The sequence below is a fragment of the Oncorhynchus tshawytscha genome, linkage group LG05 (assembly GCF_018296145.1).
Source record: "Oncorhynchus tshawytscha isolate Ot180627B linkage group LG05, Otsh_v2.0, whole genome shotgun sequence".
In the NCBI taxonomy this organism is placed as follows: Eukaryota; Metazoa; Chordata; class Actinopteri; order Salmoniformes; family Salmonidae; genus Oncorhynchus; species Oncorhynchus tshawytscha.
The window spans coordinates 51411833-51438960 of NC_056433.1; the positions used below are offsets into that span (position 1 = coordinate 51411833).

At 41.8% G+C, this 27128-nt stretch overlaps 2 protein-coding genes across 2 annotated transcripts; both read left to right on the forward strand.

Moving 5' to 3' along the window:
- Positions 1-805: 805 nt before the first annotated feature.
- On the forward strand, positions 806-5846 carry LOC112250805 (tax1-binding protein 3). The gene is made up of 4 exons (XM_024421252.2): positions 806-1025; positions 3042-3161; positions 3495-3572; positions 4122-5846. Exons 1-4 carry the CDS (start codon positions 987-989, stop codon positions 4254-4256), a joined length of 372 nt encoding a protein of 123 aa, XP_024277020.1. The 5' UTR covers positions 806-986; the 3' UTR covers positions 4257-5846.
- Positions 5847-9993: 4147 nt separating this feature from the next.
- Positions 9994-23629, forward strand: LOC112250808 (excitatory amino acid transporter 1). The gene is made up of 11 exons (XM_042322059.1): positions 9994-10749; positions 13173-13436; positions 13700-13837; positions 14088-14295; positions 14417-14459; positions 14616-14744; positions 14870-15054; positions 15224-15457; positions 15642-15836; positions 22391-22525; positions 23054-23629. Exons 1-11 carry the CDS (start codon positions 10686-10688, stop codon positions 23250-23252), a joined length of 1794 nt encoding a protein of 597 aa, XP_042177993.1. The 5' UTR covers positions 9994-10685; the 3' UTR covers positions 23253-23629.
- The last annotated feature ends 3499 nt before the right edge of the window (positions 23630-27128 follow it).

Here is a 27128-nt window from a genome sequence, read left to right on the forward strand (position 1 = left end):
TTTTCCTATGCTCCATGTTACCTGTTGCAACTTTTTATGAACCAGATAGATTTTTGATTGACTACATCTGCTCTTCTCTTTAATTTAAATACATAATTTGATAGCAGAGTACATAACTGTGATTTGGGGAGTAGCAGGTTTAATATATCCCCATATAAGGCCCGTGTGGCAGCGTGCATCTAGCCACCCTCTGGTCCGGGAATCTAGGTGGGAACTCAACCTTTGTGCAGTACTTGAACCAGACCTTTTTATTTTACAACCGTTTTGCACCAGATATGGGCCACACCTTTTACAATGAGCAATTGTACAGAGGGCCACACATTTCAATTTGATCAGTCTGCACTCTGTGGGCCAGGTCCTTTTTAAACTGATGGTGATGCCGTATTTTACCCAGGCATATGGTCCAGAAAAACACAAAGTATGTGCCCCACAGCTGCACCAGAGTCATTTTGTTAACTGGGGAACAGGAGAAAAGGCCAAGAGGCCATTGATTTTAGGCAGTTAACTTGAGATGCATGCCCTGTCAAACTCAAACACAAAGCAGAATTCTGTGAGAAAGACCATTTATTTTAGTGGTAATGAATCCTCCATGACATGAGTTTTCCAGTTGCCAATTAAATTAAGTCCTTAAAAAGTAGTGGGCATTCAGTAAAGCTCTTGACAGAATAACTATTTTCTTAATTGGCAGGTAGTATGCCCATCATACAAAGAGAAATACTGTAACGGGCCTGCCTAACCCTTTTCTGGGCTACACCCCAACCTTGTCCCAGGACATTACAGGATCCATGATGATGACTAACCACGGAAGGCAGTATGACATCACCAACCCTGCCTTTACATGCCAGGAATCATTTGCTAGTTGTTTTCACGCTTAGCAAGTTGCTTCGAGTATTGTATGATTTAATGAAAGGAGCAAAAACGACTTTAGACCGTTGAGTTATTTGCAACCGGGGAGAAACACAAAAGTGTCTGAACATTCTGAAACAATGTCTTTCATCCCAGGACAACCAGTTACTGCTGTTGTGGTAAGTTTTGGAATGATAACGTTCCACTTCATTCAATAGCTACGGCATCCATTGTCCAGGCCTACAATCTTTCCAGCAGTGCCTCGATGCAAACTATAAATACCTACCTGAAGTATTTCGTTAAAAAAAATCGGTTTCACATTGTAGTATTACTGTTTACAATAGTGAATGTAACATTGTGGTCATGCTTGCTTGTTTCTACTCTTGACAATGTAACCTGGTTATTCGAATTTACCCTTGTAAAAGTGTTACATTCTAGCAGTAAAACTCGTTCGAAACATTGCTGTTCGATAATCCAACTACCTATCTACGTTTTACTCCTTTCTCTGTTTGTTGTCAGTCTTGTTTCTTTTAGATTGAATGAAACTGCTGTAGCTAGCTTGCTAATAGTTTGGGAGAATTTCATTTAAACTTAATGGGCTATGCATTTAATTTTCATATGCGCAATCTAGTATTAACCTAAAGTAAATGAATCTAGCCAGCTAATGTTACACTGTTCTGTCTTGGCAACATTTTATTTCTTTAGTAGCCTGTTATCTCTGCACTATGGATAGCAGCTAGCATTAGCCAAATTGTTCGCTAAGCTACTTGCATGAAAGTGAAGTGTTTCAGAGGAAGGCGTCACCTAGCTATCTGAGACAACTTGGGTACAAGCGCCCCCCTCCCCCTGGTCAAATAGCCCTTACACAGCCTGGAGGTGTGTTGGGTCATTGTCCTGTTGAAAAACAAGTGATAGATTCCCACTATGCCAAGAATGTGCAAAGCTGAGTTACAGGAGTAATAGTGACCAGCAACAGAACACAATAGATAGATACTAATGGTAATGGCAAACAATGATCATTTTTGCAGCAGTAGTAGTTTTATGGCCAGGGGATAGAAGCTGTTTAGCAGTCTGTTGGTCTGAGCCTTGATGCACCAGTACCGTCTGCTGGACGTGAGCATGGAGAACAGCCCATGTCTCGGGTAGGTGTCTCTGGCAATATTTCAGGCCTTTTTTAGACACTGCCTGGCATGTTAGTCCTCAATGGCTGGGAGCCCACCCCCAGTGATGCGCTTGGCTGTCCACACCATCCTTTGTAGGGCCTTCTGGTCGAGAGCGGTGCAGTTGATACAATCAGCCAGGAGGCTTTCGATGGGATTCCTCGCAACACACTGTTTATTCCTAACATCAGCAAGACATATGAGTCACGGAGTAATTGCCTAGTGACAAAATTATGTGATTTAGGCTACAGGCTACACACACCAATCTTATTTAGTTGTATGATTTAGTATGTGTTGCCCACTCTTATGCAACAGTTATCTTCCATACACTCTATAAGTTGAATGCCGTAGTATGCTGCTGTTTTCTGGTTGATCTTTTTTTGACAAATCTGGTGTCAGTCATGTGAACAATGGGTTACACAGATACTTTGGGTTGATCTTTCCGTTAATATGGTCAGCCTGCGTTATACATTTCCATGAGTATTTCCCATGTTCTCATCACCAAGAACTTCAGATCCACTGAATGATTGTTGACCATGTTGACCACTGAGTGCAGTGGTTGGAAGAACTTTGAACCACTGACACTATGAACCACACTGCTGAGGCTCCTCTTATTCACCATCACACAGACTGGCTTTGTGCTGTAAAGAGCAGCGAGCTGGATGTGCCAGAACTCTCCATCTGCTCTAATGAGAGGGCAGCTGTCTGAGGACCATGGGGATAGCTAGACTGAGAGAAAATCTGTGTCTCCAGTCAGTTGGTGGCAGAGGGCTTCCCTTTCAGCCGGTCACTCGACTTCACACGACAGTGGGATTCTCTTTGTTCCTTCGGGGGAACTACAGCCTATTCATAACCATAGTGTTCTACATTCTTAAAGGGAACACAGTGCTCAGCAATCAATTTTACATTCTATTCATTTACCACAATTTTATTATTGCAATGGTGGAATGGGAATATAACAACTACTTGATGGTTGTTAAAGTTCTGAATGATTTCCTCTCTAAGCTCAACTCCCAATGTTCATGTGTTTTACAGCAACGGATAGAAATCCGCAAACTCCGCCAGGGTGAACATTTGATCCTGGGTTTCAGCATTGGAGGAGGAATAGACCAAGACCCGGGCCAGAACCCCTTCTCTGAAGACAAGTCAGACAAGGTACGAGTTAAACAGGGAAAACACTCTCCCTGTCAGTTCTCAGGGAGCTCAGCTCTGGCCAAACTCCATTAACATCAGTTGTAAGGTATCAAAGAAGCAGGCCTGAACACATTAACTGTAGCCTCAGGTAGCAACACCGCAGACCCAGGTAACTCATCTTATACAATAGCCTACAGTGTTACTCAAATAGTGGCATTTAATAGTTCTATAATCAAACCAGTTTATTGAAGCTAGTTAGTTAATACATTTTATATGTAGATGCACAGATGTTACACTTCCATATATTTCTCTATTGTTGTTTTTGTCTTTTTCTGTGTGGCTGTGGGATCACAGGGCATCTATGTGACACGGGTGACACCAGAGGGACCAGCAGAAGTTGCAGGCTTGATGATGGGAGACAAAGTAATGCAGGTAAACTTCAAAATATTTGTAGAAATGCATGTTTCAAACTTTTGCCCTCGAGACCTGTTACGTAATCCCTCTTGGACAAATTACGTAAACATACATTTGACCAAATTACGCATAATTTTAGTTCTGGGTTAAAGGTAGACTCGGCACCACCACAGATATTGAAATGAGCGAGATGCAAGACACAGTCACACAGTATCTGCGCCTGCACATGGGTTCGCTTCACGCTGTTACAGCCTGCTAGCCAGGGCACCAAAACAGCAGAGAAGTTAAGCCCCACGCTTCAACGCTCTGAGTTGTGGAAATTGACCCACTATGCTGTTTACTTTCTGCATCATATCACTGAGTCTACCTTTAACCGAGATTACTTTTTACTTTATTGATACATTTCCACAAGGTGGCACCATTTACTCAGTTTCAGTTGTGATTGGACTTTGCCGAGTGACTGTAAAAGACCAGTACACTATTCAATCCAGATATTATACTTACCTCACATCAGGAATAATAACTACTGTAAAGAAGAATATTATAATTATTATCTGTTGCCACCAGGTAAATGGATGGGATATGACCATGGTGACACACGACCAGGCACGCAAACGGCTGACGAAGAAGAATGAAGATGTCGTGCGGCTACTGGTGACCAGGAAATCCCTGGAGCAGGCTGTCAAACATTCTATGATGTAATGACTCCAAACTGTAGCAGCAGCTTGGTGACCTCATTGTCTTTCGACAGGTGGCGTCCCTTCTATGCAACGCTAGTCCTTTCGTGCAGACCGAGTTCGCTATCTGACGTCAGACAATGCCAGTGACCGAGAGCACAGTATTCCAAAGCTTTTCTTGCAAGCTGTAATGTTGGGGTGAATTCCATATCAATTTTGTCAATTTAGGAGGTGGAAAGAAAATGCTATTCAAGAATTGAAAATTGCCATTTATTTTCCTTCAGATTTTTCACTTCCTGAATTGATGGAGTTGAAATTATATTGATTACAGTCCTACTCACATTTTCCCAATTCAAACATGGTACAACCCTTTTATAACATCACTATAGAACCAATATGGTGCAAGTTATTGGGATCATTAATGCCTTTACTAGCTGACATGAGCATGACTTATTAAGTAATTAGTACACTTCATTACAGTTAATGATCTGTCATTTTTAATTTAGCCAACTAATCATTTGATGTTTTCAAGTCGATGTCTTTACAAGCCAAAGGAAAACAATGCCAAGAAACTGTAGATTGATAGAGGATGCTTTGCAAACACATGTGTACAACGCACATAGCATTTATCTGCTACGGTAATTTGTATGTATTCCATAGAGGCTTCCTGTTTATATGAGTTATGTTTGATGTATGGCATTAATAAGAATGGAACGCTTAGTGCTTAACACTGCTCTGTGTTGGTCGAAATGAATGAATATTCATCGGGCTTGGACAATATATCTTTATTTTGGTATCTTTATCCATGCAGTGCATCTACCAAAGTAACAAGCACAGCCAAACTGCATACTTTATATTTCATTATACTCTAATTGTACTTGTCTACCAAATACTGTAATACTCATTTGAGGATTGGATTTTTGTAGGTAGTGTAGCAGGAACACAGTTACTTCTCATTCTCAACCCTCTGGGTATAATTCATTTGGTGTTGCCATCGTTGCCTGGAAATCAATGCTAGGGTATAGTCAACTTTAAGTGCCTTCTTTCTCAGGTTTATATAGAGAAAGTGGCATGTTGGATTGTTAATTAGGTTGCTTGCTGGTTGATGTCAGACAGCTAATACACTTTAGTTGAATGCTGAACCAACGTTGAAGGATCAAATGAAATGAGATGTTTGAATACACTTGAATACAAATTACACTCTAGTGAGTACCACTAAAACGTGATAGCGCCAATAGGGTTTTAGTATTCATGCTCCTTTCCATTCCTATATAGTTCAGTAATATATCATTTTTCACTGCCTCAGCCATGTTTTACACAGTGATGCCTCACTTTTGTAATCCAATTTGATCAATTCCTATTCAAATGAATCAAAGGTAAAGTAATATTGTAATGTGGATTACAATAGTACCTAGTATGTTCTACTAATTCAATATTTTGTATGGCTTTGTTTTTGCTAGAATTCTTTGAATTGGGAGATTATCATTATACTGTATATCGTTGGCAGAGTGATGTACACACAACTTTGTAAAGAATGAACACTTCAAAAGACTGCCCAAACTTTTGATAAATGTAGCCTTGCATGAATTTTCTATAAAGTTGATTTCTATCAATATGTCGTTTGTGTTAAAATATCTTTTTTTAAATAATTACTCCAAGTATATGAGGAAAAACGTTGAATGATCATTTTGGCATATGATTGTATATTGGACACTTTCCGAATGTTCTTTAACATAAATCAAAAATGAACTGAAAGATTGCTTTCTTTTTTACAGTATTATGTGTTTGTCAGGCAATTTACAACATTTTTGGTTGTTGTCACCCATAGACAGTCACCCATACTGTAGGTCCCAGAGGGATGGATAGAGAAAAAGAGAATATTTGGTTATAAGATATGAGCAGGGATATTACCTTCCCAGTGTGCACTGGATGTTGGAAGAAATATCCCAAAACAAGCTGTTTTTGTGAAAAAAGAACCCAACATCAGCTAAAACCATGAAGAGCAGCTGTTCTTCACAGATTCACAGCTGCTAATTAAATGGTGTTAGTGAGCATAAGAGTGGTGGAGAAAAAAGTGTGAATGTTAGATTTGAAGTAATTGGATCATCCTGGTGTGTGCATAGATTCATGGTGTGTGTGGGCAGTTCCACAGCTTACCATCACCCCGTCATCCACCATTGTATGTAGCATATTAATCAATAGAAAAACAGATGTGTGTTTGTGATGCAGTATTTTCATAGGTCGATTCTTATTGTCATATCGAAAGATGTGATCTTCAATATTGTTTGTTCATTGTACTGTATTTTGTCAAATTGTCTTGATCTGCATGGCCTTTATCACCACTATTGACTAGATATATTCATGTCACCAACTCGAAAGTAATCGGATGACATTTCAAAGCAGCGAATCTATTACCTGACCTTTCCCTGTGTGCTCAGGCATTTTATATGGGGGTGCAATAGAAACACATTTAATAACATTCATAGATGGCTAAAGAGGCATTCAACAAATGTATCATAAGGAACAAGGTTTTGAAGTGTCTGTCCTATATCTAGGAGATATAAGAAAGCTCAGGAAATATTTTTTTAAATTGGACACATTTAACCCCTTTTTGTTGGCACAAAAGTACCTCCATACTTCCATTTTTTTTTAAACTGGTACCGGGTTACCTTCAGATGAGTCCATGACACTTGTGGTACCATCGAGTCCCGTGACACAATCATGATCGTGTGGTCATATTTGTTTCTAGGCCAAACCTTTCCAATACTACATAAGTTTTCGTGAGAAGGCCGATTTTTGGGATGTCTGACAAACAGTGCTGGGGGGTCGATTCAGTGAGATGCTAGCTAAAATCTTTTGAGAAATAATTGATGAGGAAACTGTGTGCATGCGCCGCACACATTGTGTGGGTGTGTTTCTCCCTATGAGAGAGAGAGTGAGTCTGTTGACATGAAGACATCAGTAAGAGTTTTGTTTGTCTCATTGGGACTGACTTTTTTGGGGGGTCTACTGCAGAGGGAAGCGTGCTCCATTCCACTTGCCTTAACACTGTAGGGAGATTTTACGTGGGGCTACAGTGGATGTAGTTGACCACAGATTTCTTGTTTGCTTGTTGCTAGGTAACTGGATATTATGAGATATGAGATAATCACCTTCTAATAAATAATACTGTAGTAGAGTAGTTGTTCATGTAGAGGAAATCATTTCATTGAGGTAAACTCAAACCAAAACTATGCCAAAACAATAAGCTTATTGAGAAACTATTCATACTGTTATTCTACCAATAAACTGGACACTTTTTGAAAGCCAGAGACTTTCTTATTTTTTATTCCTTATCTGTACTGATTTACATTGGATCAAGCAACCATTTCACACTTGAGAAAATCACATTGATTTAATCAACAATTCAGATTTCATGCAAGACAATAGAGCCATCACCCATCACACATACTATCCAGCAAATGACATGCCTTACTTTCTACAGAGAAGTGCATAATTATCTGGCTAAATGTGGATCATACATGGTCCAAACCTCCCACGCTGTGACAGGGCAATTGTGTTTCCATAGTGATGCAATCTGCTCCCATCACTTTGGAGACACCAGATTAGAATCATGTGATCATGGAACCATAGCTTCCAATCTCTGCTGGTTCTGAGGGAAAAGGATTTTCAAGCCATTGGTTATGATGATGGTTCACCACTTAAGACAGTGAAATAATGCAGCACACAATTAACAGTATTCAGCTGTTGGACAATTCCATCCCACTGGGCGCAGATGTCATTTTAACGTCTAGTTTTGATATACATTTGGTTGAGATGTCAACTAACATGAATTCCACATAAAATCAACAAAACATTTCACTCTGTCATTGGATTTAGGTTAAAAGTTGGGTTAAAAAAGATGAAATGCCCTTCTGTTGATTACTTTTTGCAAATCCAATCAGTTTTCCAAGTAGCTTCAACGTCATCACATTGTATTTTTTGGTTGAAATGACGTGGAAACAATGTTGATTCAACCAGTTTTTGCCCAGTGGGAGCCTTCACAATTTGAATGGGAAAAAAACCTGGAGAAAGAGCCTTGCTCATACTTGGTCAGAACTAGGAGAAACACATTTAATTCTAATTAAACACTAAATTGAGGATAGACCATAGCCTACTTGTTTTTTTTAAAGTATCAGAAAAAGATGGCCTATTGAGCCATTAAGAAGTCTTTTGGCTTGAACTTTGTCTAAGGCTTAACATTGCATACTATTTTGAGATGGATGGTATTCACGTCTCCATCTGACTTATTTAAAGGCCCCCTGGGACAGTTTTTCTAGAAATGTCAAATTCTCATGGTACAACAAATATGTCCAATGCGCTTCCTGTTTGTGCGGGGGAAAAACACAGTTGATCACCTTTGTTGTTTTTATCATACAATAAAAATCAGTCTAATTCACATCTATAAGAGGACAATATCTGAGTTTGAAGAAACAATGGTAAGGCTCACATGATTGAATGTCTCAAGGGTATACACCTTTTTCTATTAATAAACAGATACCAGCGCATGACCTCACCCACACTACAGCTCCAATACTTAACATTATTTTACTACTTTGTAGAATTTAATGATGGTATTTCAGTGAAAATACTATAATGTCAATAACATGATGACGAGGAGCCAATGGATTCTGAACAAGGAGTTATCTGAAACCCTCTGGAAAAGTTTTAGAACATCCGCATTGAGGCAATGCTTGTGTATGAAGAGGGCCTAAAACAATGTGTGGGTGGGAGTGTGGGTTGTCAGGAGTTGAATGTTACACATACGGTTTCCTTGAGCTGCTAAAATCAGACCCTGAGCAATTGCAGGAAGGCAGGTTGTCATGGAAATAAGAGCAGGGTGTATATACCTTTTCACCCCTCTCTCTCCCAAGTTCACAACATCCAATGAGATGTAAAAATAAAAATAAAAAAAACGATTAAAATATGTCAACTATTAAAAATATCGTCAACCTCACAGTCATCCTTATAATGACAGCAAAAGGATTACACTTTTAATTGGTTGTCCAATTACTGTGGCCATTAGAGAGCAAATTATCTCTGTTATCATTATTGCAATAACCACTCTACCACCCGCATTGGGACCCTGCTCCTGTATTTGAGCTCTGCCGATTCGGATGGGCAGCAGGTGTCTTTTCTTCGCGCCAGAAAAACTCTTAACCTCTTTCCTCCCACGCAGACCTCTGCTCGATGTCAAGGCGTTTTTTTATCGCGCCGGAGGGCTGGAGAAAAAGCGCTTAAGCTCATGTAGTAAATTAAAATGAACTGTAGATGTGTGTGAGTGTGTGCTACTGTGCTTCATGTGAGTGGAAAGCAGGCAAGGAAAGAATGAACCATACCGTGTGAGGACCGTCATGAGATAAGGTATGAAGATATGACAAGGCCTACTTTTTTTTGGGGGGGGTTGTATTCATTTTAAATGAATGGTTAATTATCACATGCAAAACATGTATTTCACCGGTTTCAATTAATTCCTTCTCTGTTCATAACTACATGATTTCATGACTCCTATAAATGGTACCAACTTTGAAAACGGATTATCAAGTACTAATATTGCAATTTAAACGTTACATTTTTACGATTATGACCTAGAGTGAAGAACCATCAGTTGAAGACGTTTCACCTGGACCAGAGAAGCTCTCCATGACTGTGGACTATCTCAATCCATGAAGACAAGAAAGGAAGCATCAGAAACAGGGTATTTTTCTCTTTGCCTATTTTATTAACAGTGATTAAATAGGAAATACATTTAAGTTATAACTTATTCATTGTCCAGATTTGTTGTCAGTCAGTGTTTGGAGAAAAAAAGGACAACGACAACAGCTCATTTCCTCCAGCATTGAAAAGGGAAAAAAATAGCTCCCACAGCTGACACTGACAACTCACTTGCTGATGCTCAGTGAGTATGTCTGTTAACCATTTATTAGGATTAGGGATAGTTGTAAGGATTCTGCTCTGCTGGGTTATCACCACGCCCATGCTAGAGTAGTGTCAGTAGTGTTGATGCAATGTGCACCAACAATAAGAGTATTTTTATGAATGAACAAATATGTGGAGGACCACATTTTTGAAAATTAGTTTGCTTTGTTATGTATTATGTATTTCCAGCCCTGAGACTGATACTAATGTTGGCTAGGGCAGTGGGAAAGGGGTAGGGTTGTTTGCAGTTAAACTGTACCTGCTGTTGTCCCAGGGCTTTGTAGTGGTGTTCTGCTGTGTGTGTGTGTGCGTGCGTGCGTGCGTGTGTGTGTGTGTGTGTGTGTGTGTGTGTGCGTGCGTGCGTGCTAGAAAGGGAGGGGAGAGCAGGCATGTGAAGGTCAGATCAGACGAGATGACAGACCTTTTCATGTCTGCCTACTTCAGATTAGTGAAGTGTCACCTCCAGTCAATCTGACCCTGAGTCTCTGGACAGTACATGCTATCTGTTTTATCTAGGATTTGGACTGTTCGAAGAGAATCCCTAAACTCAACCATGAGTGGTGAGTATGCTGTAACGCTTAAAGAGTATGCTAAAGGTAAGGCAAATAGAGTCTGCTTGGAAAAAGGGTCCACAAGTGGGAGATTAAGTTGTGTAGCTAAAAGGAACCAGATTATATTTTCTGCAAAAACTTTGTGTCTCTGAGAAACGGAGCTGTTTGATCTCCCACAGTGATTTTGCTTCTTTGTTTCCAAAACTTGCTTAGAAAAGCTTTGATTTGTTTCTGTCGGTAAGATGTTAGAATTATACTGTCAAATGACTTTAGGTACTCTGTGCTCCTGCATATTTTAGCAGGATAGTTGGAAGAGGCTCAAGGCTTTCTTGTTAGGTGTGAAATACCATCTCCTCTAACAAAATGGGGCCATGTCTATGCTAGCCTAGTCCCAGATCTGAATGTGTTTTTTACCCAACTTCTCCATACATGGCATGGCAATTCTACCCAGAGGAGTTGGCTATATCTCAGACAGATCTGGGACCAGGCCAATGTAGGTTACCTGTACCGCCCAGGGACTCATCTAGTCAGAAATGTATGCAACTTTAATACCATACCGCTGAGTGTCTGAACCAGGACTGGCAACGCTTGCCAGCCTGCCAGCTTGCCAGGAAGGACACGCAGGGCGTGTTCATTAGGGTGAAACATAAAGAACTTTGCCAATAGAAATATAATGTTGACTACTGAGCTACCAATGTGGTTGGATCTTCATTGAGTGTACAGTAATGCCTGTATGCTGTCTGAATTCACCCTTTTGGGAGTAAAGGTCGATTATTAAGGCACGTAATAGGTCAATTTCCTGGGATCAGTTATGTATACGATATGGATTGGACCTGGCCCATCTCATTCTTCTGCAGGGCATTCATTGACATAGCTTGCACACTGTATTTGCAGCACAATAATGCTTTTCTGTTTCTAATGAATAGATTTGTGAAAGGATTCCCAAGTGGCCATCCATTTGAATAATAACTGCATGGAGAATTCCGTCATGTTATCCACTTATTGAAGCACACAACGCCCACATCAATTAAGACTACTGTGTGAGACTGAATCGACTGTTATATGTGGCTTTATGATTCATTGTGAAAGAGTGTTAGTACGTTTCAATCAAGGTAAGTATCACAATGGATTTTTTTTTAATTTGACCTTTATTTAACCAGGAAAGTCAGTTAATCAGTTAAGAACAAATTCTTATTTTCAATGACGGCCGAGGAATAGTGGGTCAACTGCCTGTTCAGGGGCAGAACGAAAGAGTTTGACCTCTTTTTTATTTTTTTACCAGCTCTTGGATTTTGATCTTGCAACCTTTCTGGTTACTTGTCCAACACTCTAACCACTAGGCTGCCTGCCGCCCGGCTGACTTGATCTGCTGATCCGTTAAAACAGAGACACTGCAGTGCGGGAAGTATTATGCTACTGACACCAAGCTAAATGATAGATATGGACCACGGGTCATTCAACAGTCCTCTACCACGATGGATGGATGGATTGCATTATGAACATTTATAGACAGAGCAGAGTAAAACAATGAACAAAGAGGATCAATGGGCAGTAAGACAGAATCGGAGGACATTCCCTGTGGACCATGTTGCCACTGGTCACCTCTAGTTAGTGTTCATCCTTGGGGGAAGCTGTAGAGATATAAAGGCGGTTCAGAGAAAGATCTGGAAGGGCATCAGCTACAGACACACTGTTTGCCTTATAGGATTGCCTTGGACCAGGTAGGAAGATCATCATTCAGAAAATAACTCGTATTTCAATGCAGAGCTGTGATCCTTCTCTTTTTACATTTTTGAACATTTATTTCACCTTTATTTAACGAGCTAGGCCATTTGAGAACAAGTTCTCATTTACAACTGCGACCTGGCCAAGAGAAAGCAAAGCAGTGTGACAAAAATAACACAGAGTTACACATAAACAAACGTACAGTCAACAACACAAAATAAAATAAAAATTGAAAAATCGATGTACAGTGTGTGCAAATGTAGAAGAGTAGGGAGGTAGGCAATAAATAGGCCGAAGAGGTGAAAATAATTACAATTTAGCATTAATACTGGAGAGATAGATGTGCAGATGATTATGTGCAAGTGGAGATACTGGGGTGCAAAAGAGCAAGAGGGTAAGTAATAATATGGGGATGAGGTAGTCGGGTGTGCTATTTACAGATTGGCTGTGTACAGGTACAGTGATCGGTAAGCTGCTCAGACAGCTGATTCTTAAAGTTAGAGAGGGAGATATAAGACTCCAGCTTCAGAGATTTTTGCAATTCATTCCAGTCATTGGCAGCAGAGAACTAGAAGGAAAGGCAGCCAAAGGAAGTGTTGGCTTTGGGGATGACCAGTGCAATGTACCTGCTGGAGCACGTGCTACGGCTGGGTGTTGCTATGGTGACCAATGAGCTGAGATAAGGCGGGGCTTTTTCTCTCCTCCAGTTTCCCACGAAACCTGCCTCCTGGACCAGGTGCTGGAGCTGATTATGAATGAGAAGCCCCCCAACACTGCCAGCCTTTTCCTGAACGAGGACGCCGACAAGCCCCCCCTCCCCAATCGAGGCCTCTGGCGGCGGCTACGTAGAGCCATGCAGAAGAGAGCGGCCAGCACCCAGGACAGGATGAGCACCATCACTAAGAAGAGCATCAAGGGCTTCCTGAAACGCAACCTCTTTGTCCTCCTCACCATCGCAGCAGTGGCTCTGGGCAAGTGGACGAGATACTCGCTTACTGTCTTTCTAGGTTTAGGGCAAAGCTTAAGGTGGGGTTAAGGCTAAGGTTATGGGTAGTTTGTTGATAGTTAACACAATTTTAATTTAAAAAACAATAATAACTGCAGTATTATTATAATTACACAGGTATATGAGCTGTAGCCCAAGGTAAAGAAGTCTTTGTCGAGATGACTTGAAATACAGTATTCTTCATCAGCGCACCAGCCTTGAAATCATGTCCCCTGTGTGTGTGTCCAGGTGTCATGCTGGGTTTCGCCCTGCGGCCCCACAACCTGACCCTCAGGGAGATCAAGTACTTTGCCTTCCCTGGAGAGCTGCTGATGAGGATGCTGCAGATGCTGGTTCTGCCTCTCATCGTCTCCAGCCTGGTCACAGGTAGCTGGTCACAGGGGTTCTGCTTTATTAGCGTAATTATTTACATTTATGTATTGCTTTTCACAAACTCAAAATGATTGTCATATTACGGTGATCGCTCACCCCTCCTGCAAGCTACTATTTTCCATACTAAGCTACTGTTCTTCACCCTAATACTACTTCTTGCAATGTTGAGTTTCAAAGTGAGTTGGTACAGTGGAAGTACCTAGAGTGTTCATGAGGAAGGAATGAACTTTGTCTTGTCTTGCAGGTATTTCCTCTCTGGACAGCAAAGCGTCTGGGAAGATGGGAATGCGGGCTGTGGCTTATTACATGGTGACCACCCTCATCGCTGTCTTCATTGGCATCGTCATTGTGATTGTCATCAAACCAGGGAAAGGCCATAGGGACAGCCCAGTGGCCTCTAGCGGTACCATAGAGCCGGTACACGCAGCTGACGCCTTCCTGGATCTCATCAGGCGAGTAACTACTGTAGGATCTAAATTACGGTGTCAATATGCGGTATGAATCATTTATTGGCCTTTATTCACTGTGATAGATGCTGAAGGAAAAAAAATGTCACCATTGTTTATCTTTCAGGAACATGTTCCCTCCTAATTTGGTGGAAGCCTGTTTCAAGCAGGTAAGGGAATTCACTTCAACGTGATTGATCATGTTGCCGATTCCCAATACACTGTGTTAAATTGCTCACTCACCATTACAGTATATTTTTGAGGACTGATACTTTACACTGCTACGGTAGATTTTTTTTTACAACAATATATGTGTTATATATCAGTACAAAACGGTCTACAAGAAGACCATCCACACGAAGAACGTGACTGTTGCCCTCAGTCTGACTGACTCCCTCAATGCTACAGAGGCTGCCTTGGCTGTTAACATGAGCAGAGTGCTGCAGACCATCCAGGTGGGTGATACATATTTGTGGTGAATAGGGGGACTTACCCCAAAGTCCTTTGGGGGGGAAAAGAGCTACAGTTATTTTGGATAAAAGTAAATATTATGTGGATGGTTATTCTCCTCCTGCTCCAGGAAACAGTGGTGGAGATGATCCCCGTGTCTGGTTCCTCTAACGGGGTGAACGCCCTGGGTCTGGTGGTGTTCTCCATGTGCTTCGGCCTGGTCATTGGCAGCATGAAGCAGCAGGGACAGGCTCTCAGGGACTTCTTCGACTGCCTCAACGAAGCCATCATGCGCCTGGTGGCTATCGTCATCTGGTCAGTAGTCAGATTAGTGTTCACAAGTAACATGCTAATGAACTCTAACGTGCTCCTACCATTACTTCTCACATATATCTCTCGAAATAGTTGCTTTTGGTGGAATTGTTGTAATAGGTGAGAGTGTAAACTATCTCTGTTTTTCTCTCCTCCTGCCTCTCTCTGTCAGGTATGCTCCAGTGGGCATCCTGTTCCTCATAGCAGCTAAGATCGTGGAGATGAAGAATCTGGCCGAGGTGGGAGGTCAGCTGGGGATGTACACGGTGTCTGTCATCGTGGGTCTGCTCATCCACGGCTTGTTTGTCCTGCCCCTGCTCTACTTCCTGGTCACCAGGAAGAACCCCTACACTTTCATGGCTGGCCTTCTGCAGGCCCTCATCACAGCACTGGGAACATCCTCTAGGTGGGTGTATGAACTGATTCAGGGTGGGTACATAAACTGATTTTGCAATTCCTCTAGGTGAATGTATGAACTCATGAATTGATTCGGGGTCAGGCTAATTAATTTCCCTGGGGACACCCTCTAGTTGTTGTTCGGACTATTATGATCTCACAAGGTATTCCATTATCTAACACTCCTGCCATAGCTCTGCCACCCTGCCCATCACCTTCCGCTGTCTGGAGGAGAACAACCGTGTGGACAAGAGAGTGACACGCTTCATCCTTCCCGTGGGTGCCACCATCAACATGGATGGAACTGCCCTCTACGAAGCCGTGGCAGCCATCTTCATCGCCCAAGTCAACGACATGGAACTCAACTTTGGCCAGATCCTCACCATCAGGTCAGTCTAAAGACACGATCTGATAAGGCACAATTCTATCAATGAGAATAAAACTGTATTGTCCATCCAGAAGGACATTTTTTTGGCATCACTTTACATTAAAAGGATCACACACACACATACAGTTGAAGTCGGAAGTTTACATACACTTTGGTTGGAGTCATTAAAACTTGTTTTTCAACCACTCCACAAATTTCTTGTCAAACTATAGTTTTGGCAAGTCGTTTAGGACATCTACTTTGTGCATGACACAAGTAATTTTTCCAGCAATTGTTTACAGACAGATTATTTAACTTATATTTCACTGTATCATAATTCCAGTGGGTCAGAAGTATACATACACTAAGTTGACTGCCTTTAAACAGCTTGTAAAAGTCCAGAAAATAATGTCATGGCTTTAGAAGCTTCTGATAGGCTAATTGACATAATTTGAGTCAATTGGAGGTCTACCTGAGGATGTATTTCAAGGCCTACCTTCAAACTCAATGCCTCTTTGCTTGACATCATTGGAAAATGAAAAGATATCAGCCAAGACCTCAGAAAAGAAATTGTAGACCTCCACATGTCTGGTTCATCCTTGGGAGCAATATCCAAACGCCTGAAGGAACCACGTTCATCGATACAAACAATAGTATGCAAGTATAAACACCATGGGATCACACAGCCGTCATACCGCTCAGGAAGGAGACGCGTTCTGTCTCCTAGAGATTAATGTACTTTGGTGCGAAAAGTGCAAATCAATCCAAGAACAACAGCAAAAACCTTGTGAAGATGCTGGAGGAAACAGGTACAAAAGTCTATAACTACAGTAAAACGGGACCTATATAGACATAACCTGAAAGGCCACTCAGCAAGGAAGAAGCCACTGCTCCAAAACCACAATAAAAAGCCAGACCATGGTTTCCAACTGCACATGGGGACATTGATCGTACTTTTTAGAGAAATGTCCTCTGGTCTGATGAAACAAAAATAGAACTGTTTGGCCATAGTGACCATCATTATGCAAGCCGAAAAACACCATCCCAACTGTGAAGCACGGGGTGGCAGCATCATGTTGTGGGGGTGCTTTGCTGCAAGAGGGACTGGTGCACTTCACAAAATAGATGGCATCATGAGGATGGAAAATTATGTGGATATATTGAAGCAACATCACAAGACATTAGTCAGGAAGTTAAAGCTTGGTCACAAATGGGTCTTCCAAATTGTCTATGACCCCAAGCATACTTCCAAAGTTGTGGCAAAATGGCTTAAGGACAACAAAGTCAGGGTTTTGGAGTGGCTATCACAAAGCCCTGAACTCAATCCCAAAGAAGATTTGTGGGCAGAACTGAAAAAGTGTGTGCGAGCAAGGAAGCCTACAGAACTGACTCAGTTACACCAGCTCTGTCAGGAGGAATGGGCCAAAATTCACCTCTACTTATTATGTGGAAGCTTATTGTCATCCTACAATCTAAGCTTGACGCCCTCAATGCCCTCAATCTCACACAAATTATCAACGAACCTACCAGGTACCACCCCAAAGCCGTAAACACGAGCACCCTCATAGATATCATCCTAGCCAACTTGCCCTCTAAATACACCTCTGCTGTTTTCAACCAAGATCTCAGCGATCACTGCCTCATTGCCTGCATCCGTAATGGGTCAGCGGTCAAACAACCTCCACTCATCACTGTCAAACGCTCCCTGAAACACTTCAGCGAGCAGGCCTTTCTAATCGACCTGGCCGGGGTTTATCCTGAAATTATATTGATCTCATCCCGTCAGTAGAGGATGCCTGTTTTTCCTCACCATCTTAAATAAGCATGCCCCATTCAAGACATTTAGAACCAGGAACAGATATAGCCCTTGGTTCTCTCCAGACCTGACTGCCCTTAACCAACACAAAAACATCATATGGCGTTCTGCATTAGCATCGAACAGCCCCTGTGATATGCAACTTTTCAGGGAAGCTAGAAACCAATATACACAGGCAGTTAGAAAAGCCAAGTCTATGTTTTTCAAGCAGAAATTTGCTTCCTAAAAACACAAACTGAAAAAAGTTCTGGGACACTGTAAAGTCCATGGAGAATAAGAACACCTCCTCCCAGCTGCCCACTGCACTGAAGATAGGAAACACTGTCACCACCGATAAATCCACTATAATTGAGAATTTCAATAAGCATTTTTCTACGGCTGGCCATGCTTTCCACCTGGCTACCCCTACCCCGGTTAACAAGACTGCACCCCCCACAGCAACTCGCCCAAGCCTTCCCCTTTCTCCTTCTACCAAATCCAGTCAGCTGATGTTCTGAAAGAGCTGCAAAATCTGGACCCCTACAAATCAACCGGGCAAGACCATCTGGACCCTTTCTTTCTAAAATTATCTGCCGAAATTGTTGCCACTCCTATTAATAGCCTGTTCAACCTCTATTCCGTGTCGTCTGAGATTCCCAAAGATTGGAAAGCAGCTGCGGTCATCCCCCTCTTCAAAGGGGGGGACACTCTTGACCCAAACTGCTACAGACCTATATCTATTCTACCATGCCTTTCTAAGGTCTTCGAAAGCCAAGTCAACAAACAGATTACCAACCATTTTGAATCCCACCATACCTTCTCCGCTATGCAATCTGGTTTCAGAGCTGGTCATGGGTGCACCTCAGCCACGCTCAAGGTCCTAAACGATATCTTAACCGCCATCGATAAGAAACAGTACTGTGCATCCGTATTCATTGACCTGGCCAAGGCTTTCGACTCTGTCAATCACCACATCCTCATTGGCAGACTCGACAGCCTTGGTTTCTCAAATGATTGCCTCGCCATGTTCACCAACTACTTCTCTGATAGAGTTCAGTGTGTCAAATCGGAGGGTCTGTTGTCCGGGCCTCTGGCAGTCTCTATGGGGGTGCCACAAGGTTCAATTCTTGGACCGACTCTCTTCTCTGTATACATAAATGATGTCGCTCTTGCTGATGGTGAGTCTCTGATCCACCTCACATAGACAACACTATTCTGTATACTTCTGGCCCTTCTTTGGACACTGTGTTAACAACCCTCCAGGCGAGCTTCAATGCCATACAACTCTCCTTCCGTGGCCTCCAATTGCTCTTAAATATAAGTAAAACTAAATGCATGCTCTTCAACCGATAGCTGGCTGCACCTGCCCGCCTGTCCAACATCACTACTCTGGACGGCTCTGACTTAGAATATGTGGACAACTACAAATACCTAGGTGTCTGGTTAGACTGTAAACTCTCCTTCCAGACTCACATCAAACATCTCCAATCCAAAGTTAAATCTAGAATTGGCTTCCTATTTCGCAACAAATCATCCTTTACTCATGCTGCCAAACATACCCTTGTAAAACTGACCATCCTACCAATCCTCGACTTCGGCGATGTCATTTACAAAATAGCCTCCAATACCCTACTCAATAAATTGGATGCAGTCTATCACAGTGCCATCCGTTTTGTCACCAAAGCCCCATATACTACCCACCACTGCGACATGTACGCTCTCGTTGGCTGGCCCTCGCTTCATACTCGTCGCCAAACCCACTGGCTCCAGGTCATCTACAAGACCCTGCTAGGTAAAGTCCCCCCTTATCTCAGCTCGCTGGTCACCATAGCAGCACCCACCTGTAGCACGCGCTCCAGCAGGTATATCTCTCTGGTCACCCCCAAAACCAATTCTTCCTTTGGCCGCCTCTCCTTCCAGTTCTCTGCTGCCAATGACTGGAACGAACTACAAACATCTCTGAAACTGGAAACACATCTCCCTCACTAGCTTTAAGCACCAGCTGTCAGAGCAGCTCACAGATTACTGCATCTGTACATAGCCCATCTATAATTTAGCCCAAACAACTACCTCTTTCTCTACTGTATTTATTTATTTTGCTCCTTTGCACCCCATTATTTCTATCTCTACTTTGCACATTCTTCCACTGCAAATCAACCATTCCAGTGTTTTACTTGCTATATTGTATTTACTTCGCCACCATGGCCTTTTTTTGCCTTTACCTCCCTTATCTCACCTCATTTGCTCACATTATATATAGACTTGTGTTTCTACTGTATTATTGACTGTATGTTTATTTTACTCCATGTGTAACTCTGTGTTGTTGTATGTGTCGAACTGCTTTGCTTTATCTTGGCCAGGTCCCAATTGTAATTGAGAACTTGTTCTCAACTTGCCTACCTGGTTAAATAAAGGTGAAATTAAATCAAATTAAATCAAATTGTGTGGAACGTTTGACCCATAGTTAAACAATTTTAAGGCAATGCTACCAAATGCTAATTGAGTGTATGTAAACTTCTGATCCACTGGGAATGTGATGAAAGAAATCAAATCTGAAATAAATCATTCTCTCTACTATTATTCAGACATTTCACATTCTTAAAATAAAGTGGTGATCCTAACTGACCTAAGACAGGGAATTTTTGCTAGGATTAAATGTCAGGAATTGTGAAAAATTTAGTTTAAATGTATTTTGCTAAAGTGTATGTAAACTTCCGACTTCAAATGTACACACACATTTAAACCAGTCAGTCCATCAAATCAAATCAAATTTGATTGACAAACGGGGGGTGTAGGTGTTCTGGAGGGCAGGTAGTTTGCCCCGGTGATGCGTTGTGCAGACCTTTACTACCCTCTGGAGAGCCTTACGGTTGAGTGCGGAGCAGTTGCCGTACCAGGCGATGATACAGCCCGACAGGATGCTCTCGATTGTGCATCTGTAAAAGTTTGAGAGTGCTTTTGGTGACAAGCTGAATTTCTTTAGCCCCCTGAGGTTGAAGAAGCGCTGCTGCGCCTTCTTCACCACGCTGTCTGTGTGGGTGGACCAATTCAGTTTGTCCGTGATGTGTACGCCGAGGAACTTACTACCTTCGCAGCTACTGTCCCGTCGATGTGGATAGGGGGGTTCTCACTCTGCTGTTTCCTGAAGTCTACGATCATCTCATGTTTTGTTGACGTTGAGTGTGAGGTTATTTCCCTGACACCACACTCCGAGGGCCCTCACCTCCTCCCTGTAGGCCGTCTCGTCGTTGTTGTTAATCAAGCCTACCACTGTAGTGTCGTCTGCAAACTTGATGATTGTGTTGGAGGAGAGGGCTCAGAATGCACCCTTGTGGGGCCCCAGTGTTGAGGATCAGCGGGGTGGAGATGTTGTTACCTACCCTCACCACCTGGGGGCGGCCCGTCAGAAAGTCCAGAACCCAGTTGCCCAGGGTCTCGACCCCATACTGCATACACTGGAAACATAGAGGACATTGATAGATTCACTCACAACTGACCACTGCCCCAAATGCACTGTTAAATAGAAAAATAGATAAGTGTATATACCGATACAATTTATGTTGCATTTGGTAGTCCAACAGCACAATCAACTAATTAATGTTTAAACACATTGTTCTTGGCCATGGGCATTCTGAAGTGCTGGCCAGAGGGAAGCCTCTCAAACTGAGGGTGTAGGGTGTGGGAGGGATTGCCAATGACAGCCAGTGGCTTCCTTTTGTTTGCCTTGTGGACAGACTGCTCAAATGTGCCTGTGGTCGACCAGTTACTTTGCTGGCTGTGTTTACTATTCTGGTCAGTTTGCTTTTGCTCCTCACGCTCAAATTACCATACCAGACTGAACGTTTTGCCATACCAGACTGAACGTCATATTGAACATGAAGAAGCTCTCCACCAGATTGCTGTACACCCTCTCCACAACCTGGCTGACCCCAAACCTCTTTCAATTTCCCGATTAAAAACAGGTGTTGGCTTGCTTTAAAAAAATACGTTGCATTCTCTGTAAAGCTCAGCTTGTCATCAATTTGTGTCCCTAAGTATTTGAAACACTCAACCACCTCCACTGGTTGGTCATTCAGAGAGAATGTTTGGGACATTGGCAGGTTGTTGCCATTGATGATCAGCTCCTTTGTCTTGTCCACACTGATGTGGAGGGCACTTGACCGGCACCTTTATTGAAAGTTGTTGGCCAGTTTAAAATTGCTGTCCCCATCTGACTTAGCATCTTTGAAAAATAGTCTCACCAGAGTCATGTCATCCGCATACTTGAAAAGGCTCACATTGTTTCCTTGGATTTTCATCTCACTAGTGTAGATAGAGAACAACAATGGTGAAAGGACACACCCCTGGGGTGCCCCTGCGTTCAGTGCCAGTTCATCAAAGAGGGCCCTATTCATGAGAACCCTTTGTGGGTGGTCAGTTAAAAAGTCCTTGATTCAACTTGCAAGGCTTCTGTTGCCCTTCAACTATCAGACCTATTAAGTCATGTTAATGTGAACTAATCTTACAGTAAAATACTTGTAAAGGCTATATCAGCTAATTTTATGTCCACATTAGTGGAAGGAGAGAAAATAACAAAGACTTTTCTTGGTCTTGATAAGATTGATTTTGTGGTCTTTGCCGAACTCCTCCATGTTATTGACTTTCTTCTATTGACTTCACTACCAAGAGGGTTAACCTCTACCGTGGAGTGTTGATTTATACTTCTCTATATCCATATCACTCCCCAATGTGTGTGTGTTTGTCTCTGTTATTAAATGGCGCTGTCGCCACCTCCTCCACAGTATCACAGCAACAGCTGCCAGCATCGGCGCAGCAGGCATCCCACAGGCTGGTCTGGTTACCATGGTAATCGTATTGACATCGGTGGGACTACCCACAGAGGACATAACGCTGATCATCGCTGTGGATTGGTTCCTGTAAGTCTGCCTAAATGTCACTATGAGGCCGCCACCCCACTAGAACAGGTTATTGATGCATTATGCACATCAGATTATTGTAATTAATGAAGTGTTTACAACTAGCCCTATCTAATTTTGTGCTTTGGTGTTGTATTGTGGCTGGAAACCATTTGAATACATTTTGGGTTGATTACTGGTAGGTGGATTACCCCAAAGACTGCCTTGTGTTTTTGTGTGGCTGAGCAGGGGTTGAGACCATGACGAAGCGTGTGTGTGTGTGTGTGTGTGTGTGTATGTGTTTATTTGCATTTTTCACATGCACGGAATACAACAGGTGGATATATGGATATACAACAACCTTACAGTGAAATGCTTACTTACATGCCCTTAACCAACAATACTGTTTTAAGAAAATACCTAAGAAAAAAAATTAATAAGTAAGAGCAGCAGTAATTAACAGTAGCGGGGCTATATACAGGGCGTACCAGTTCAGAGTCAATGTGTGTGTTTGTGCGTGCACTATATAATGTGGGTATACCTGTGCAGGGATCGCTTAAGGACTACCACCAACGTGCTGGGGGACTCTATCGGGGCAGGCATCGTGGAGCACCTGTCTCGCCAGGAGTTGCAGAGCCAGGATGTTGAGGTGGGCAACTCAGTGATTGAAGAGAATGAGAAGCCCTACCAGCTCATCTGCCAGAAAAACGACTCAGTGAAGCATCGCAACAGTGAGACCCCCATGTAGGGGTTATGACAGTCTGAAAGCATCCACTAGCTACTACCGTACTTCTTCAGTGTTTGTAGATATGGAGGAACTGGATAGGTGTAAGCAATATGGGGAAAGCTATTGGATGCCTAGGTGGAGCCATCACCATATTGCTAATAACACTTATCTGGGTAACTTCAGGTCTGCAAACACTGTAGGGATAGTGGCTGGAGATTGTTTTGACACTGTTAACCATATCAACTCATATCAACTGTTTTGGTCCTTTCAGTTCAAATCTGAGATGCATCTCAATTGTCTAGAGCAGTGTTTCCCAAACTTTTTATAGTCCCGTGCCCCTTCAAACATTAAACCTCCAGCTGTACCCCCTCTAGCACCAGGGTCAGTGCACTCTCAAATGTTTTGTGTGTTTTTGTCACAACCCTGCTAGTGGGAAGTGACAAAGAGGTCCTATAGGACCAGGGCACAAATAATAATATATTAATCATCAATCATTTTGCTCTTTATTTAGCCATCTTACATATGAACTTTATTTGTTCATCTAAAATTGTGAATTACTCACCACAGGTTAATGAGAAGGGTGTGTTTGAAAGGATGCACATAACTCTGCAATGTTGGGTTGTATTGGAGAGAGTCTCAGTCTTAAATCATTTTCCACACACATTCTGTGCCTGTATTTAGTTTTCATGCTAGTGAGGGCCGAGAATCCACTCTCACATAGGTATGTGGTTGCAAAGGGCATCAGTGTCTTAACAGCGCGATTTGCGGATACTCTGAGCGCAGCCCAATAAAGAAATCTGGCTGTGGCTTCTGATTAAATAACATTTTCACAGAACAGCTTGTGGCAATTTCGATGAGGCTCTCTTGTTCAGATATTGATAAGTGGACTGGAGGCAAGGCATGAAAGGGATAACGAATCCAGTTGTTTGTGTCATCCGTTTCTGGAAAGTACTTACGTAATTGCGCACCCAACTCACTCATGTGCTTCGCTATGTCACATTTGACATTGTCCGTAATCTTGAGTTCAATTGCACACAAAAAATCATACAATGATGGAAAGACCTGTGTGTTGTCCTTGTTAATGCAGACAGAGAAGAGCTCCAACTTCTTAATCATAGACTCAATTTTGTCCCGCACATTGAATATAGTTGCGGAGAGTCCCTGTAATCCTAGATTCTGATCATTCAGGCGAGAAAAAACATCACCCAGATAGGCCAGTCATGTGAGAAACTCGTCATCATGCAAGTGGTCAGACATGTGAAGATTTTGGTCAGTAAAGAACTTTAAGCTTGTCTCTCAATTTTAAAAAATGTATCAATACTTTTCCCCTTGATAACCAGCGCACCTCTGTATGTTGTAAAAGCATTACATGATCGCTGCCCGTATCGTTGCATAGTGCAGAAAATACATGAGAGTTCAGGGGCCTTGCTTTAACAAAGTTAACAATTTTCACTGTAGTGTCCAAAACGTCTTTCAAGCTGTCAGGCATTCCCTTGGCAGCAAGAGCCTCTCGGTGGATGCTGCAGTTTACCCATGTGGCGTCGGGAGCAACCACTCCACTGTGTCTCCCTGTCATGGCTTTTGCACCATTAGTACAGATACCAACATATCTTGACCACCAAAGTCCATTTGATGTCACAAAGCTGTCCAGTACCTTAAAAATATCCTCTCCTGTTGTCCTGGTTTCCAGAAGAGGATGTCTTCCTTAATTGACCCCCCGTAAACGTAACGGACATATACCAGGAGCTGTGCCAGCTGTAACACATGGAATTCACTGGCTTGTAATCGAAGCAGTTATTGTTTCAAAACATCTCCTGCCATGGTGCGTCGTGAAACAGTGTTTGAAGAAGTCATTGTCTGTATAGTTTTTTTGGCCTTTACCCCAGCATTGTCCCAGCCATATCCGCGGCAGCAGGAAGAATTAAGTCCTCCACAATAGTATGGGGCTTGCCTGTCCTAGCCACTCGGTAGCTCACCATATAAGATCCTTCTAGCACCTTCTTATTAATGGTATCTGTTGCTTTTTGCACATATAACACACCGTGGCTGAGGAAAGGCACTACTCCCAATATAAGTGAACCCCATTTAGTTCTCATCATATTTGCTCCTCTTTGATGGTCCATTATCCATCTGTTGTTTGGGGCAGAAGCTCTTCGGATGCAACAGTTTCACAAATGTAGAATTACTGATGCTAGCATTGGATGTGCTTGTGGAAGCAGAACAACTTGTGTCGTTGACAGGTGCAGGTGTAGTACTGCTGGTGTGTCTCTATGGACGAGGGCCTTACAAGCGGAATGAGCAGCAGCTACATTTGGCTACATACGGACCGTTAGTGGAATTCCCGTGAGAGAGTAACGGTTAATTTGATTGGATGTTCATTATTTGAGTAGGCTACCTGTATTTGACATCGTGTTGTTATTTTGCTGAACACTACTCTGTAGAGGCTACTCTGGCGAGAAATAAACCTTACCCAAATGTATAGCCCTGTTGGAAAATATAAATGGACCATTTGAAAATGTGATTTAAAAAAAAATATTTTTTTTTTAAATGTATCACATTTTTATTTGGCATACCCCCGACGGAATCCCCAGTTTGGGAATACCTGGTCTAGAGGAAACTGATGTGAAATAACTGGACAGGTGAAATCAAATTTATCATAGATATCTAGCTACTATATTGTTTTCACTTATTTTATGTGTTCATAACAGTAGAGACCACTTTTGACTGTTGTTATGTACTCTGTATAGGCTTGATTTTCATGAACAAGAAAATAAATGCCATTCAATGGCCTTTTTAGAATTAGTGAATAAATGGGATATCCATTTGTATACTCACAATCAATTAGCTGGTTCTGCTGCATGGCTTGATTTTTAGTTTATTGTTCTATATTTTGCCACTTTAAGTTGGTGGTTATTCTTTTTAATGTGAATCTACCTCTAACATTCAAGTGTACATTATGCTTTCTCTTGAGTCATTTTATTTTCTGCCCCAAACATTACCAAGAGGTCATTTTTATTCCGTATTATCCATGCTACCAACTTTGATAAGCATTTTTTCTACGGTTTCAAAAACAAGTATTGAATTTATGATGTAATGTACTGTAGTTTACTTGATCTGTCAATTGAATCAACGTGAATGTATACAGTAAATATTTGTACCGATATCTGTTTTATACTTGGGTGATTTCTATGTTACTTATTGAGCTAAATTGGGGTTAGACTTTGTTTTTCAAAACAATATTTGTAACAAAGATGTATTTTCAGTGTTAACTAGTGTTACTTAACTGAACATATTTTGGTACTAGTCACTTAAGTCTGAAGTATGTGAAAGTATTACTGTATGCTTGCTTTGAATAGGAATGTTGATATCATTGGGGCTGTTGTATGTTTCTGTGTGTAGTAAAGATGGACAAAAGAATGTTACATAGCCTACTGAATTACTTGATATGTTTCTCCCCCAATGTTGCGATGGTTTATATTTTAGGGCTTGAATCCATCCCTCTTTGTTTGAGTGTTGTGAGTCTTTTCAGACAATGTGAGGGTTGAATATCCATTTGTAGAATATAAGGGAGATCTTCATGTATTTCTTGAATCATAACTAAAAAGTTCACCAGTTATTCCCTTTCCTTGATGCTGTAATCTTACCTGGCCATTTCAGTTCAACGTCTGGTGCTTTATCGATGAAAGCACTATAGCCAGATGTGGTACATTTGATTATGGCTTTTCTCTTTGATTTGACTGTTGAAAAAAGTGGAAAAATGTTATGCCTAAAACATCATTTGAAAGCAATTAAGTTGAATGTTAAGTGGGAAATGTTTTTAAAGTAAGTAGGCCTACTGTGTATGTAGTTACGTAAAAACTAAACTTGACCTGTGTTGAGAGCATATTGTTGTAATGT

Coding starts and splice junctions, on each gene's coding strand:
- LOC112250808 (XM_042322059.1), top strand. CDS start 10,686: ATGCTATCTGTTTTATCTAGGATTTGGACTGTTCGAAGAGAATCCCTA. Junction 15,055..15,223: donor CTGGTGGCTATCGTCATCTG/GTCAGTAGTCAG, acceptor TCTCTCTGTCAG/GTATGCTCCAGTGGGCATCC. Junction 15,458..15,641: donor GCACTGGGAACATCCTCTAG/GTGGGTGTATGA, acceptor CTCCTGCCATAG/CTCTGCCACCCTGCCCATCA.
- LOC112250805 (XM_024421252.2), top strand. CDS start 987: ATGTCTTTCATCCCAGGACAACCAGTTACTGCTGTTGTG. Junction 1,026..3,041: donor AACCAGTTACTGCTGTTGTG/GTAAGTTTTGGA, acceptor TGTGTTTTACAG/CAACGGATAGAAATCCGCAA. Junction 3,573..4,121: donor TGGGAGACAAAGTAATGCAG/GTAAACTTCAAA, acceptor TGTTGCCACCAG/GTAAATGGATGGGATATGAC.